At 42.6% G+C, this 14,798-nt stretch overlaps 1 protein-coding gene across 2 annotated transcripts in view; it reads right to left on the minus strand.

The window, feature by feature from the left end:
* Window positions 1-14,798, minus strand: part of MAST4 (microtubule associated serine/threonine kinase family member 4) — a 161,474-nt gene that overhangs the window by 10,872 nt on the left and 135,804 nt on the right. Inside the window, exons 19-23 of one of the 2 annotated variants that reach the window (XM_027100962.1) lie at window positions 13,962-14,089; window positions 13,335-13,570; window positions 8,845-9,045; window positions 5,911-6,140; window positions 5,235-5,357 (exon numbers count right to left, since the gene is read on the minus strand). In XM_027100962.1, the coding sequence (XP_026956763.1) occupies window positions 5,235-5,357; window positions 5,911-6,140; window positions 8,845-9,045; window positions 13,335-13,570; window positions 13,962-14,089 (918 nt within the window). The remainder of the gene's footprint in view (window positions 1-5,234; window positions 5,358-5,910; window positions 6,141-8,844; window positions 9,046-13,334; window positions 13,571-13,961; window positions 14,090-14,798) is intronic. The other variant, XM_027100963.1, reaches the window with a different exon arrangement.

Consider the following 14,798-nt stretch of genomic DNA (forward strand, 5'->3'; position numbering starts at 1 on the left):
AATTCTTGTAAGAGTTGGAATAAATAGCTTTATCTCTAAATCGCTGTCCGAGCCTCTGACATTTCCCTTAGATTACATAATTAGACCCAATACACGCAGCAAAGGGTCTAGGTGGACTTTTTAGCGACTCTTGGGGCCTGGTGATACACTAATTTCCAGAAGGGTTATGTCACCTCATGCTCTTGCCAGCAGCGCACGAGCAGCAGCCATAGAACGGGCTTGTCAGAGCTGAATATTAACATTAAACAGATTACTGATTTTACAGGAAAAAGTTACATCAAGTTTTAATCTTTGTTCTTTGGCTATTAACAAAGCTGGACTTTGACTCATCTATTTTCGATGATTTCTATTTCTTTAGAGAACGATTTGTTCATGTCTTATATCCAATTTTGTATCAGAAAGTCCTGGTATTATTGATTTTAGAGTTCTTTATATATTTAAGAACGTATAATCCCATACTTAATGTCATAATTGTAAAAAAATATTTTAGGGAAATGAGATTTGAACTTGAACAAGAGAAACAATTTTTCTTCATCCTGAAAGAATAAAGTACATGTTTTATATGCAAATGCCAAAACTTTAAAAATAAACCTTAACCTGATAGTAGAGACTGACATTCAATTTATTCTTTAAACTGAAAACTCAGCTTTGAAGTATAAAAGGCCTACCATTGAAGGTTGTTTGGTATGGGATTTTCTCTTTACAAATTGAGTGAGGCCAGGCTAACTGAGCGAGGCCAGGCTAAAGTTTTAGTTTTTCCTGCATGCCTTAGGGGAAGGAAAGGGGCAACAAACATGATGGGAGTTCATCTTTCACTGAAGTTCCTTCCGTCCTTTTCTACATCATATACAGAGTGGACACAGAGCCACAACGATCACCGGGGCTGCTAGAGCCCATGAGCCATCTAAGCTTGAATCCACTTCCATCCCTTCTAACACAATTCAGCACTGACTTTTATATCTTTACCTATAAGAGGCTCACAGTGCCACTGAGCATCTTAAAAGCACATTGTGAATCTTAAAGCATTTTTCACATATATTCTCTTACTTTATTTTCACAACCAAGTCATGAGGGTTTTTTTTTTTTTTTTAAACCCTATGAGGTAGGAAGGGATTATTATTTTTCGACGAGAGGTAAGGAAAAGAGATTCAGAGACACTGAGATTCTTTTTTCCCAAGGTCACAGAGCCCAGTGGGAGAGCCCAAAGCTGGCTCTCCCGCCCCTCACCCCACACTGCCCACTCCTCATGGGCAGGGGCATGCCCTGATCCCTTCCATCTCTTCCTCCCAGCAGAGTGCACAGCTTGTACTTAAAGAGTGGTGGTGAGGGAACGAGGCACTGGATCCATATAAGGAATGATCAACGTATCAGACTGTCAAGAAGAAATTTTAAAAATATCGTCAACATTATATGAAAAAAATATAATATAAATGCTGAACATTCCTCATCAGAAAAGTTATGACCAGGGTTTGCTGAATCAGAGCACGTCATTAAGTTCTGGACAAAAGTCCCTTTCCACTATAAAACCAAACCCAGTTTTCTTTTTTTTGTTTCTACATATGGCTGTTCCAGATGACAGTTCACTTGACTTATGGAAATACACAAAGAGATAACTTCCCTAAGGGGAAATACAGACACAAAAAAAATGCAGAGTGCAAACATTTGGTTAGAAACGTTAATGATTACAAAAATGGTAAGTAAATGACTGAAAAATATTATAATTTTATGGAGAACAGGTGAGAATTGTGGAGACTGCCATCTGGTGGATCCATCGGCTATAGCAAGTGCTGTCAGAACTCGGCACACTGTGTTTTACTGGGTCTACGGACCTCAACAAATTCTTTTGAAGAAGCAGCAGTCTCTTATTAGGGAAATTCTGCAGCACTGTTTTAAAAAATAACAACGAAATGGGGCCAGAAGACTGTTAAATGTTCCATTAGTTAAGTTTTACTTTAAACCACTGGTGTGATTAGTGCACAGTGGGAGGGAAATTATTTTAAGCTGGCTGAACTAACACAAAAGCAGAAGTCAGGCTATTCAGTCTCTTCTCTCAGTCTGACTCCACATTAGTTTATCAGTTGGCCTTGGGTGCTTCACTGAGCTAGACTGTTTTTACATTTCTTTCTCTGCAAGACGCACATGGCGAACAGCACTCTTCCTGCATACGTGTGTCCTTGCCCTGACTCAACCCTCCATGATCCAGCCCCAGCCATCCTGCACACTTCATCCCAGATGCTATGAACTCAGGCTCCAGCCACACTGGTTTACTCATGCACCTCAAGCACTCTGAGCTTCCTGTCCTTGTGTCTTTAAGCATCTTCTTTATTTTGCCCAGACCGTCCTACACCCTCTTCCCATACACTAAATGTCCACCCATCCTTCACAGCCCTGCACAGAAAACCCCTAACTCTTCACCCCTCCCACCCTGGTGGAAAGCCCTCTCTCCTTTAGAACCTGGGCCATATTTACAATTTGTTCCTTTTGTCTGACACTCTGATTATAGTCTAGTATTGCCACTGTTTCCCCTGTGAACGTTGGACTGTATTAAGTTACTGGCAATCAGAAGACTTCATGTACAGAGCACAGTGGCGTGCTGGTTGAAAGCACAGGCTCTGGAGCTGCATTGCCGTGATGAAAATCCTCTTCTGCTCTTTCCTAGCAGATAACCTTGGCTGCTTTGTTAACTTCTCCCTGCTTTAATTTCTTTATCTGTAAAATGGGGACGTTTATATTTATAGCACCTATGCACAAGGTATGAGGATTACCTGAGTTTATTCATGTAAAGGCTCTCGATTACCTATTATTCATATGTGTCATTTGTTGTGTGACTCTTCGGTACCTCGCACACTTTTTCACATTTTGGGGGCCCAGCTAATATGTAAAGATGGTTATAACGATGCTATTTGATGGTCCCCATTTTAGTTTCCAGAGGTTCTCCAGAGTTCAGGGAAAGGAAATTTTGAGGCAGGGGCTGGTGATATTTTAGGGCTTCTCTTACGATTGGGGATTTAAACTAACGCTGTCCTAAGAAAGCAACCTGGTTGAATAGAGAGTTTTCTGTATTAGGGAGGCTACACTGGGCAGGTAATTACGTGAGCAGGGGATATGACTGGGTCCATGTGGCCTCCACCCCTCACGGCAGCGGCTGGAGAGAGATTTCGGTGCCTTGACAAAGTTCTTTTTTAACAAGCTACTTGCAAGCTGGATGGAGGTGATTAACTCCTTGTGGCAGGAGAGGTTTAAGGCGACACTGAAGGGGCACATTTACAGGGATTCACAGACCTGTGGGGAACTGAACCGGATGACCGTGACTTTCTATTTCCTCGTGCATGTATGTTAGTGCTTCCATAGCAGGCTCATTTTGAAGTTGTGAGGGTAAGTGTGACCAAAGCTGCAGCCATGAAACACGCGATACGCTTATTAGGTTCACAGCCCGAAAGATAAATAAGTATTGCACGTGCATCTCTAAATATACATACAGCCCTACGTAATGGCCCTTCCGCCTTTTCCTAAGGATGCCGTGAGATTTTGTGAAGTAGTTTGCAAGTATAAAACATCGTGTAAAAAGCATCTGAGAATACCAAAATACAGCTACTACCCTGATGGTCCGCCAGTGACGAAGCCATCAGGGAGCCCAATAGTACAGGATGCATTTGTGAGAAAGTTGCCTAGAGTTAGGGGAACCACCTGTAGGTATGGAGGATAGCAAAGCCCGGCCTCAACTCCAATGGGGACTGAGGCCAAGACCAAAGTTTCATTAATGCTGTGAACTGATCAACAGCAATAACTTTCCTACAATCGGCCACTTCACAATGGACCTTTGAATATGCATGCTATTCCTCTTCCTGGAACCTAGGCCAGACACTGAATCATTTGAAGAATACACTTGTGTTGGCTGGGGGATGAGAGAAGGAAGAAGAAAAGTCATTGAACTGTACTTACTTTTCAAAGGCTTTGTACACCCACCTACCTGCCCTACCTTCCAAATCCTAATTTTCTTTCAAGTTCCAGTTCAGTGTCACTTCTCTGTGATGACTCTCCTCATTCACAGAATCTTCTCTCCAAAAGTACGGGATTCCTCCCCCTGCTGTGGCCCCTGGCTGATCAAGCTGAACGTTATCTGCTTGCATAACTCTTCTATATCTCCCATAGTCCTCGAGGGCAAGGACCATACCTGAATTCCTATGTTGCCAACATCTACCGTGGTACTTGCCTCAGAGCGAGTGCTCTGGAAACAGTCTGAAGGTACCTTGTTTCAATGACACGTATGTGTTTCGGTTGTGCCTCTCGATAGGCTGCAGGTTCTCTGAGGTCATGGCTCACGCCTCTCTGATAGCCCCTTATAGCCCAGCCCTCCCAGTGCTTACAAAAGCCAGAGGTCATCCGTAAACATCTGTTGACTTGTAAAATAATCCTACAATTAAAGACTGTATTTTTGATCACAGATAGTCTTCTTTCCTTGAAAAAACTTAAAATCGAATTCAAATTTATCTTTGTTTTAACCAGATCCATATTTGGAGCCATAACTTTATATTCTGTAGTCAGCAGGTGGCAGAGCAAATAACCCAAAAGGAAGGAGAGGATCAGTATAGACTGTCTCTCTCTATCGTACTCAGGCTTCTTGGGATCTTTGTACTCCATTGGCTTGAATCAGCTTACATTCCAAGTAGAAACTGATCTACATTCAAATTCATTTGTACGTATGAATGGGAAAAGGCCTAATGATCGCTAGAATCCCTTCTTCCATTACCACCTATTTCTATCATTTATATTGTATGTTATATATTCACAGGTCTACCTTTCAAAAGGAAACCCAACTCTCAGACTCAACCTTCAGATCTGACCTCACAGTTTAATACGACCTTGTCTTCTGCTATATAGAACAAAATTTACTGAAGAAAATCGCCTTTAGGATGGACGATTTCCAAACAGATTTTACTATGCGCGGTACATAAACGAAGAGAACTCTATTTGTAATTCAGGGTAAGAAGCAAAATTAAATTAGGAAGCGACTGTGCAGATATACGAGCGTGCATTTCATGATATAAAACCAAAAAATTCATGTTATTTTTGCCTTTACATTAAACAGACTACCGAATATTCTCTCAGCAACGAGACTGAGTGTGTATGGATGTGTCATATAGAACTCTAGACCCCGAGCAAAGAACTCTTGGTACTAGTTCTTTCTGGCTGCCTCCTTCATCTGCATGGCCATGACATCAAAAAGATAGTACCTTTAGCAGGAGCTCTATAACTTCTGTGTGGACGAGTCCATGCACTGGTTCTCCATTGACATGTGTGATCAGATCCCCAGCCTTCAGTCCTGCCTGGCAAGCTGGACTTCCTTCTTCTACATTCTAAAGTCCAAGAGGAGAGTATATATATTAGTAAGCAAACAAATGACAACCCTGACACCTACTGTTTCTTGTGGCTCAGTGTTCTGAGTTAATCAGCAAATGATCCTGAGCTCCTAAGAGGAAACCAGTAAGACAAGGTTTGCTATTCTTTTTCTGTCATCATCCTAAAATAGGGTAATTTCTATAGTTCCTTAAACAATTTCAGGTGATCTGAGAAAGTACTTAAAAAAAAAAAAAAAAGGAAGGCTAGGGAAAAAAATCTAAGAAAAGAAGAATGAAAGAAGGATAAAAACAGGACTATCCTTGACTATTTCTACCAGCTTGGTATGCAGAGTGGTTAATCAGATATGAAGACTAACAGAATTATGAGAAAGAATTAACTCTTGCTAAATTCAATCCCACCACACAGATAAAGGGCAGGAGTATGAAACAGGTCCCAAATGCCAGCTTAAGAGAAAAATCATTTGCTGTTAACTACGCCTCAGCTGACATATTTATTCTCCAGTTTGGCTGGGAACAAAAACTAACCGGAAAGAGAGACTGTCGGTCTTACCCAAACGATATGATGCACTGTGTAAATGTCGCTGTCTCCCACATACACCCGGATGGCTCGGATGGTGAAACCATAGTTCTTCCCTGAACTGTGGATCACAACGGGCTGGTATGGACTGGCAGAAGCTCCTGAGGAATCTCGGCTGGGAGAGGAATCCCTTGAGGAAGAAGGGTCCGAGGACAGAGAATGGGGAGACATTGGACTTCCCAGTGGAGAAACAGCAAACATATCTGCAACAGAGAAGCCAGTCGTCACAGCTCATCCTGGTCCCACAAACTGCTCTCAGGTAGCCCTCACTAGGTAGCCCTGCTGGGATTGGGAGGACAGTCACAATACAAATCCATTCCTTTCCAATAAAGAAGAAATAATATAAAAATATTTATACTGGTAACTAGCATGGTAACTGGTAACTTGACAGAAGCCTGTCAAAGAAATCTCAGAAATGCCTCTTTTTAAACTAACTTTTAAACTCACATTCTGAAGTTACAACTTCTTAGTTCTCTACACAAATTAAAAAACACACGAAACTTCACTGCTATCTGACTGTGATCTTTGAATACACTTTCTTTTAATTAAAGAAACAGGAACTTCCCTGGTGGGGCAATGGTTAAGAATCCGCCTGCCAATGCAGGGGACAAGGGTTTGATCCCTGGTTCGGGAAGATCCCACATGCTGCGGAGCAACTAAGCCCGTGTGCCACAACTACTGAGCCCGCATGCTGCAACTACTGAAGCCCACACGCCTAGAAGCCCGTGCTCTGCAACGAGAAAAGCCACCGCAATGAGAAGCCCATGCACCACAATTAAGAGGAGCCCCTGCTCGCTGCAACTAGAGAAAGCTCGCACGCAGCAGCGAAGACCCAATGCAGCCCCCAAAATAAATAAATAAATAAGTAAATAAACAAATCATCGGTGCACAAATTTCAGGTATACCCTCACACAGGGAAGGCTGTATGGACGATAGTAAAAGATACTCAGCCTCCAAATCTTGCCCTAAATAACGTTAACGTGGTTCTTTTCAAAAAAACCTGGCCTGGAAAGCAATTCATCAATTTACCTCTGCTTTTTTGTAGTATTACTGAACTAGTACTGATTAAACAATTTTGATCAAGAAAACATTGTCATGTTAACTTCTCTATAAAAGAATCATTCCTTATTACTATGATTAGAACTGATTCTCTTCATATATTACCTATAATTCTAGCAAGGTTTCTGAGAGGATAATGCAGGTGGATAGAGAAATTTTAAGAAGAACTCCCTTCATATTCTTCAACACCAATACTATTCTGTTTTCCTTGTTTTATAAACAAACACACTTTAACTTATAGCTCTTATCACTGTTTCATCTATGTGAATCTAAACAGATGCTAACTGGTCATGTGAAATTGCGTGTGCGTGTGTGTGTGTGTGCGTGCGTGCGTGTGTGTGCGTGTGTGTGTGTGTGTGTGTGTGAAAAAGAATAACCTACAAAAAGATGCTGAGGTTTAAATGTGAGCTCAGTCAGGGTCAGGCTACAAAGGGCCAGCGCAGCTGAAGCCTCTTGGGGTTCGGTAACATCGTGGCCACAGCAAACTGAAAGTATCCCGACTATCTTTTGCTCTAACGCTTATGTCTGTCCAAAGGGAAACAATTAGCTAAATGTATCACTATCCAAGCTCCTTCACTTTCTGACTTCATGCGGCATCCTGCCCCTTTTTTCCTGGCTACCTCTGTCTCATCCAAAGGCCAGGTGAACAGATGCACACCGGTGGGCAGGGAACGTCAACACATGCAAAGGCAGGAAGAAGAGAGAGTGGATACACAGATCCAAACTGCTAAAAGAGCCAGGCCCCCGACCCTTTACCTCGGTACATTTTACCTTATCTCCTCCGATTGAAGAACTGACCTACATTCACCAAGATGTGGGCTTTCTCATCAGCTCTCAAAGTGGACTGGACCACACCCCACTTACCTTCCTGACTGCAGCTGCACTGGGGCCATTGCCTTCTGGTTATGAATAGTCACTCAAACTAGGGAGACAGGTGTTTGTTTTATGGTGCTACACAGACATTTCCCAGAAATGAGCATATGCTACAGTGAGCATTACCCCCCAGGGAGCTTTTGTTTTTACCCAATTTCTTTCTGCAGGAATTTGAAATTTCAACAATGTAAACAATCCCTTTTATACATGGTCTGTATTCTTCCAACTGCAAGCCATCTGCAGTATAATTCGACTGCCACTTCCACTCTCTTACTGTCATTTGAGTGATAAATCGTAACCACCAGGGTATATATTTTCATCTCAGCCAGTGAAATTACTGTAGACTTTGTGATTAGCAGAGGCAAAACTAGGTTGTGGAAACATACTGCAACTGAACAAAACCATTAATTAAGCCCAGTTTTTTAATACAGGGTAGAAAATAATACCAGTAGGAGGAAGCATAACCCAACAGACAGGGCTGGTAAACCTTGTAATTTCAGTGCTGTCTGGGACTCTGCATCCCCAGAAATGAAAAACTTATGTTCTCTTTGTCGATTTCCTTGTTAATTAGATGAGAAAAACTATACTTAGCTTTCCAACACAGATGCTGTTAACAGCTCCATAAAGGGTACAAATGATGCATAATGTAGGGAAGAAAAATTATTCAGAAGAGGGAAATTTATCACTTAACTTGGGGAGCGTGGGAGAAAAGGAAAGAAAACAAATAAAAGAAATACGCCTTTGTGGGAAGAGAGCCTGCCTCATCTCCTGCTGCAGAAAGAAGCGAGAAGGAATAAACCACATATGCCCCTGGGAGCTCTGGAGGTCTTGCAGGGAGACACTCTGGAGGGCTGCGCCAGGACAGCACCCACTACTGTTTCAAGCCATCTTGTATGTCAATCAGCATTGCAAACTGGGGGCGGGGGGTGAGCATGCACAAATCACACAATGTCATGCAAGTAGATGTCTCTCTACCTCCTGGGATCATGAGGGACAGAGCACTGGCAGAAAGGGACTTTGTGACTTTCCCCGAGATTTTCTTTTTCTCTGTGCTTTCTAATCGCTGCCGAGCCATGTGAGAAGTGGGTTCACTGGAGGGCTTGGAGGAATTATCTGTACTGTCCACACACTCGCTTCGTCCATTTATCTGATCCAAGTGCTCTGAAAAACTGCCAACTGTACAAAGAAGAAGGGATAAACATGTTCAGGAAAATCTGGGATAGGAGAGGTGGGGAGAGGGGGAGGGAGGGAGGGAGGGAGAGGGAGAGAGAGAGAAAGAGAGAGAGAGAGAGAGAGAGAGAGAGAAGGAAGGACAAACGCTGGGAAACGGACGCCCATGTGGTTCATGAGTCCATGTGGTGTCAGGCAAACATGAAAATCATGTGACCGGTTTGAGAAAAGTGGCGTGGAGGAGGAAGAATGAAAGAGGTTTCCGTTCAGATTTCGTTCTACTTGTACACAAGTCCACTAACTCTCAATTGACTCCATTTAACTAGGAGATTACTTTTTAGAATCTGTCTTTTACAACCCTAGTAGAGACAACTCTTCCCCCTGACCCCACCACGGAAGGCCATGAACCAAACATCAGCTCGTGAACCGCACAAGGCCCGCCGTATGGTATGATCATCCTTGACACAAATGACCATCATTAGCAGTGCTGTTAATATTGGGTTTTGCTATGTGGACATCATTTAGTCACTTCGTGGACATTTATGCCCATTGTCACCTCCTACCATCTTTCTAGGCCACACCTCACACTTAGGCTCAGGTTTGTAACTTATGGAAAAGTGCCTAAAGTGTCGCCTTTGACTTCCCACACCTGCTTTCACTCTGAGCTCCTTGTAAATCTCACAGGACAAGACAAAGGGTATGCTTCACTATGGTACCCAATGGTTCCCTACATCTTCTTGCCTTTAGACTAGACAGTGCCAAAGGCTGATCTGCCCTGAAGTTACTGGAAGTGAAAAGATTTGTCCCCCTCTAAGCCAGCCATCACACCTTCTTTATTTTTAATTTTATTAATCCTCAGTATACACTGGAGAGTTTTTTTTTTTTAAAGTTAAAAAATTAGGACTTCCCTCAGCAGAGGAACATAAGAGAACATGTAACCACGTAGAAGGATGCAGAAATGGAAAATCACCGATACCAGTCTGGTAATTGCACACGCCCAGAGTAAAGAAAGTTCTTTACTCTTGTCAGAAGTGACATGTTGAAAAAAGTCAAGTGACCATCCCTTTTGGTTTCTCCTATTCTTTCTTTCACAGGCTATCAGTTTTCTGTTTTTTTTTTTTTCTTTCTTTTTTTAATCACTGATAATACATCTTTGTCCAGAAAAAAACAATGCTTATCTTCCTTTTCCTTCTAAATGCTATATTATAAGGCCCCTGTGCTTTAAAAATCATCAACGCTATCACCACATTAAGATATACAATCCACACAGAGAATTTAATACCATCATAAATGATCCTTTGAGAGGCCAACCAGCACATTTTAAAGTGCTGACCATGACATTCTTTGCCTAGAGAAGAGGCTTAATCAGACTTAACCAACATTTCTGTTACAGTGCTATATACACATCATTTGACTGCACGGCAGGTTTGGTCCTAGTTCACAGAGGTGGCACAGACCCACAGGAGGGGTCCAAGCTAAGGGAAGGCTTGGACTTGGGACGGTGGGCCTGGGCACGGCACAGCTCATGGCCACCTACTGTGCCGTAGGTACAGGGTAAGATTCACAAACTTCCATGTGACACCCATCTGACCTACTAAGGAAGGCGATCTTAAGGCAAACATCAACAACCTTTCTACTTCTATATGCCAAATTCAGTCCCACGTAACAGCATATCTATTCTATTCACTCTAAATGAAGAAATCAACTGCTGAGGGACTTGACAAAAACGGCTTCACAAATCAAAAAAATCTTATCTCATAAAACGTTTAGTTTACTTTTGGGTAAGTTACACACTCCCTTCTCCTTTCTAATTTGGCTTGGATGGGATCACGGACAAGCATAAACTGGAAAAGCTGAATCTCTTCACAATGAATAATTTGTTGGATGCATTCAAGCACTACACCTGAAGCTTCAAGACTTACTTTTCACTGCTTCAAATACATTGTAGTCATGAAAAAAGAGACAGGTATAAAGCTGCACTTCCCTAAATGCCAGAGCGTGAATATTCAATGTTCTCTTTTATCATCCCTCCCTCTTGCCTCTGCCATTTCATCCCGCCATCTCATCTCATAGCACTGTATATAAACGTGTGTTTCTTTTCTGCCAGTGGTAGATAACGTCCCCTTAATGTTCTGTAAATGTCAAGGATTCTTTCTTTTTGATGGTGGAGCAACATAAAAATCAACAAATTTAATTTCACTACAGTCACGGTTTTCAGATTCCCTAATTACCCTTGGCTGTGAGCAAATTGGCTCATCTCTCTCTTCTGTATGGCCCCCAAGGTCTTTGATTAGTTTTAGTGTGTGTATGGGGGAGACAGAGAGAAAGGTGGTTTGAATCTATTAATCATAATGCATAGCAGGATACAGACAGATTGTGTTTTTCATTGTGCAAGTACTCAATCAAATGCTTAGACACCATTCCCCTCCCTTTACCTCCTACCTTTCTGATAGTGAGTACGCAGAAGAGACCAAGAGATCATAAACAAGTCATCATATTAAGAATAAATGTGAAGTAGAGGTAACTCTATTCAGAGTAAATAATAACTAAGAAACAGATGAGAACTTAGTAACCAGAAATATAAAACACTTGACATATCTACATTTGATCTGATTACCAAGATGAACTAAAAATGGTCAGGCATCTTAGACTACCAGCTTGTTTCTACGCTACTTCTTCACTGCTATTCTCTTGGCTCTCTGATTTAGGACAAGTGGAACTGTCCTACATGGAAACAGAACTGAGGTGAAGAGAGAGAAGGAAAAAACCCAATAGCATTCTTCCCCACGATCAACTGTAAGCTCATGTGAAGCTACACAGGACCAGACTTTTTAGGGAGGCGGAAATAAACCCAGCCTGTAAAATTTGTAATTTTGAAATGATTCAAAACAAGATGAAAACATTACACCACGAATATTCAGTAAGTTAAAAAAATGTTCATGAAAATTCTTGGAATCACTCACGGTTATCAATATAGCATACTGGATATGGCTTAATGAAAACATTTATCATAGCAACCTTAATCCATATCCACGTTTTTATTTTTTAAGCATAAAAACACATTGCTCTGTAGAAGGACATGCTGTGCATAAAATTTTTATACACCAAATAATATTTGAAATGCACTTCAAGGACTTGCTCTGAGGGAGGCCCAAAGCCGATCATCTAATGAGGACACCTCCGTGATTAAAGGCCCCAAGTAACCATGATACAGTAAGCATTTTAAAAACCCGTGGAGATACTGCTCCTGGTGACAGGAAGGTTTACTTCACATAAAAGTGACACCATAAAGCGCCCCCTATAGGAAAGGCCGAAGTCCCACTCTGTCTCACACACCCAAAGATGTCTTAGGGTTATTTGCGTCAGTTATCCAGAGGCTGGGAAGGCAGCTTGTGTGCAGTGGAGTTGTTTCATAGGCACACGAGACACCGATTTGAACTGTGTCGGTATTCCTGACTCCCCTCTCCCTGCTCCATCCGTGAACCTCACAGAATAAGCATCTTTTTTTTTTTTTTCCCCTTAAAGAAACTTTATATCCAAGTTACTTTTGAAGTAAAACACTTCAAAAGTATAGATCGAGGTATGTGGTATTTTTTTTTTTTACCATCATATATACAAGATGTTTGCCCACCTAATTTCTTGCTTGTCTTCTTTTTTTATACGTCCCTGAGATTCTCATCAGCCTCTGTTTCTAGCCAGCTATGCAAACAGAATAAGCATCTTGCTGCACTGAGGGTCTCACGTGCAGACTGCTTGGTTATTGGGTATAAGTGGTCCCATGACAAAAACCAACTCCTCCAAAGAAACCACCACCCGTCTCAACAGCAGAAGGAAAACTGGCTTACACGGTACCTTATGGGTGGTGATTTACGACATTGTTGAGGGTAAGTTTGACCATTTGACTGTTTGATAGAGTCGCTTACTTGTAACTTTGAGTTAGATGCAACTCCACAAGGCACGCCTTTGTACCCACAACAGAGAACATGCTCCCTTACTGTGTTCTGACAGCCATCAAAGGACGCCACTGAAACCCAGCAGAGGACGTGAAGGCTCCAGGTGAAGCAAGAAGGACGTGCTGTACAGCCATGCACTAAGGAGGGGTCTGAGACATCTGATCTCAGTTCTGAGGAGCCCATCGCCCAAGCTCAAGGAGTGGGGCCACGGAGAGAGTCTAGTGGCACAAAATGCCCATCATCGCTGCCTGGCTGGGCCAGGCCTGGGACTCCGAGCACCAGCAGTCACTTCTCAATGTGGTGGGTGATGCCCGGACGGCAGGGCCGCGCCCAGGGCCTTACCTGACAAGGTGGAGCTGCTGATGGTGCTGGCCGGAGTGCTGACCTCAGGCTCCTCCTGTGCATTCTCTGCAGGGGTGGGGGCTGGCTTTTCCCGCTGCTCATGCAGCTCTCTGGGGTGGGGGGCAGCCTCATCTTGTTCTGCCTCTGCTGAAATAGCCAGTTTGGGAAGCAGGCCAGAACCGACTTTATGTCTGTTGCTTTCAGTATCCGAAGAGTTGGATGTGGATAACTGTTGCCTTCATTAAAAACAAAAACAAAGTCATGCATCTATACATGCTATGAAACTGTGTTCAAGGTGAATTTTGGAAGAAACCAGGTAAAAATGGAACTGAGGGAGCCTAACCAAGACATGTCGAGGGCAGTGATTCTTACAGTGTGGTGTCCAGACCAACAGAATCAGCATCCCAGGGAACTTGGTAGAAATGCACATTCTCAGCCCCTATCCCAGATCTCCTGGGTCAGCCATCTGCCAGTACAGGCCCCTCCAGAAGATTCGGATGCACACTCACGTTTAAGAGCCACTGTCCTAGTAGCTGCTGTTCATGATACTTGTTAACAAGAACTTCACATACAATAAAGATGTTAAAAAAATAAAAAAATAAAAACAATAAAAAGAATTTCACATACATTTCAGAATACTCTGAACTCCAGCTTAATGTTTCCGTGGACGGCAAAGTTGTGCTTTTGGTTTTGTCCCCAGGGTCTTCCTTTTCTTCTCCTGGATTCTGAGTACCTCGATCCATACTGCTGAAAACCTGCAAGGCAAATAGCCAGTGCTTATTAATACCTTCATGAAGGGGATTGTCAGAATAAAAAAAAAACAAACAAATCCTGGCAGAACAACCTGAGACTATGACTGAAGTTTGAACTGGGACTGTGTATTCAAAAGGTACTTTCCAATACTGTTTACTTGAGTCCTGAGGTGAGTGGTCAATGTACATTTTTTCTCCTTTTGGAGTGGGGAGCTCTGAATTCATCACCCTCTCACCGTCTCTCACTATGGACTTTGTATCTGCAAACAAAATCCATAGATGCATTGCGGTTTCTAGGCCCGGGATCGATGCACATGTTAGATTACTTTTTAACCGTGAAGTCAATCAGAAAAAGAAAACCACAGAGAAAAAGATTGAATGGCCCCCAGTCAGGGGCGGGAAGGAGAAAAATGAATTGGAATTGAGGGCGAAGAGAAGACTAAATGACCTGTTTCAAAACATGTTGGGGGGAGATGCAGTGCGTTAGGAGTCAGAGGTACTTACTTGTTTGGCTTATAAATCTCACATACAGACAGGCAGTTTCATATGTTGGTACCAGGATTTCTGAAGGAGACCATAGCTTAGGCACACTGAGATCTCTGCTGTACCACAGGGAAGATGGAAGCTAAAATCGGGAGCTGAGAGCCCAGCCCAGGAAGCGCTCACTACTGCCCAACCCAGTCACTTGCTGCTCTCATGGGAATGGACCTTA

Source organism: Aethalodelphis obliquidens, unplaced genomic scaffold (assembly GCF_003676395.1).
Source record: "Aethalodelphis obliquidens isolate GAN/ISIS:26980383/991018 unplaced genomic scaffold, ASM367639v1 scaffold4, whole genome shotgun sequence".
Lineage (NCBI taxonomy): Eukaryota > Metazoa > Chordata > Mammalia > Artiodactyla > Delphinidae > Aethalodelphis > Aethalodelphis obliquidens.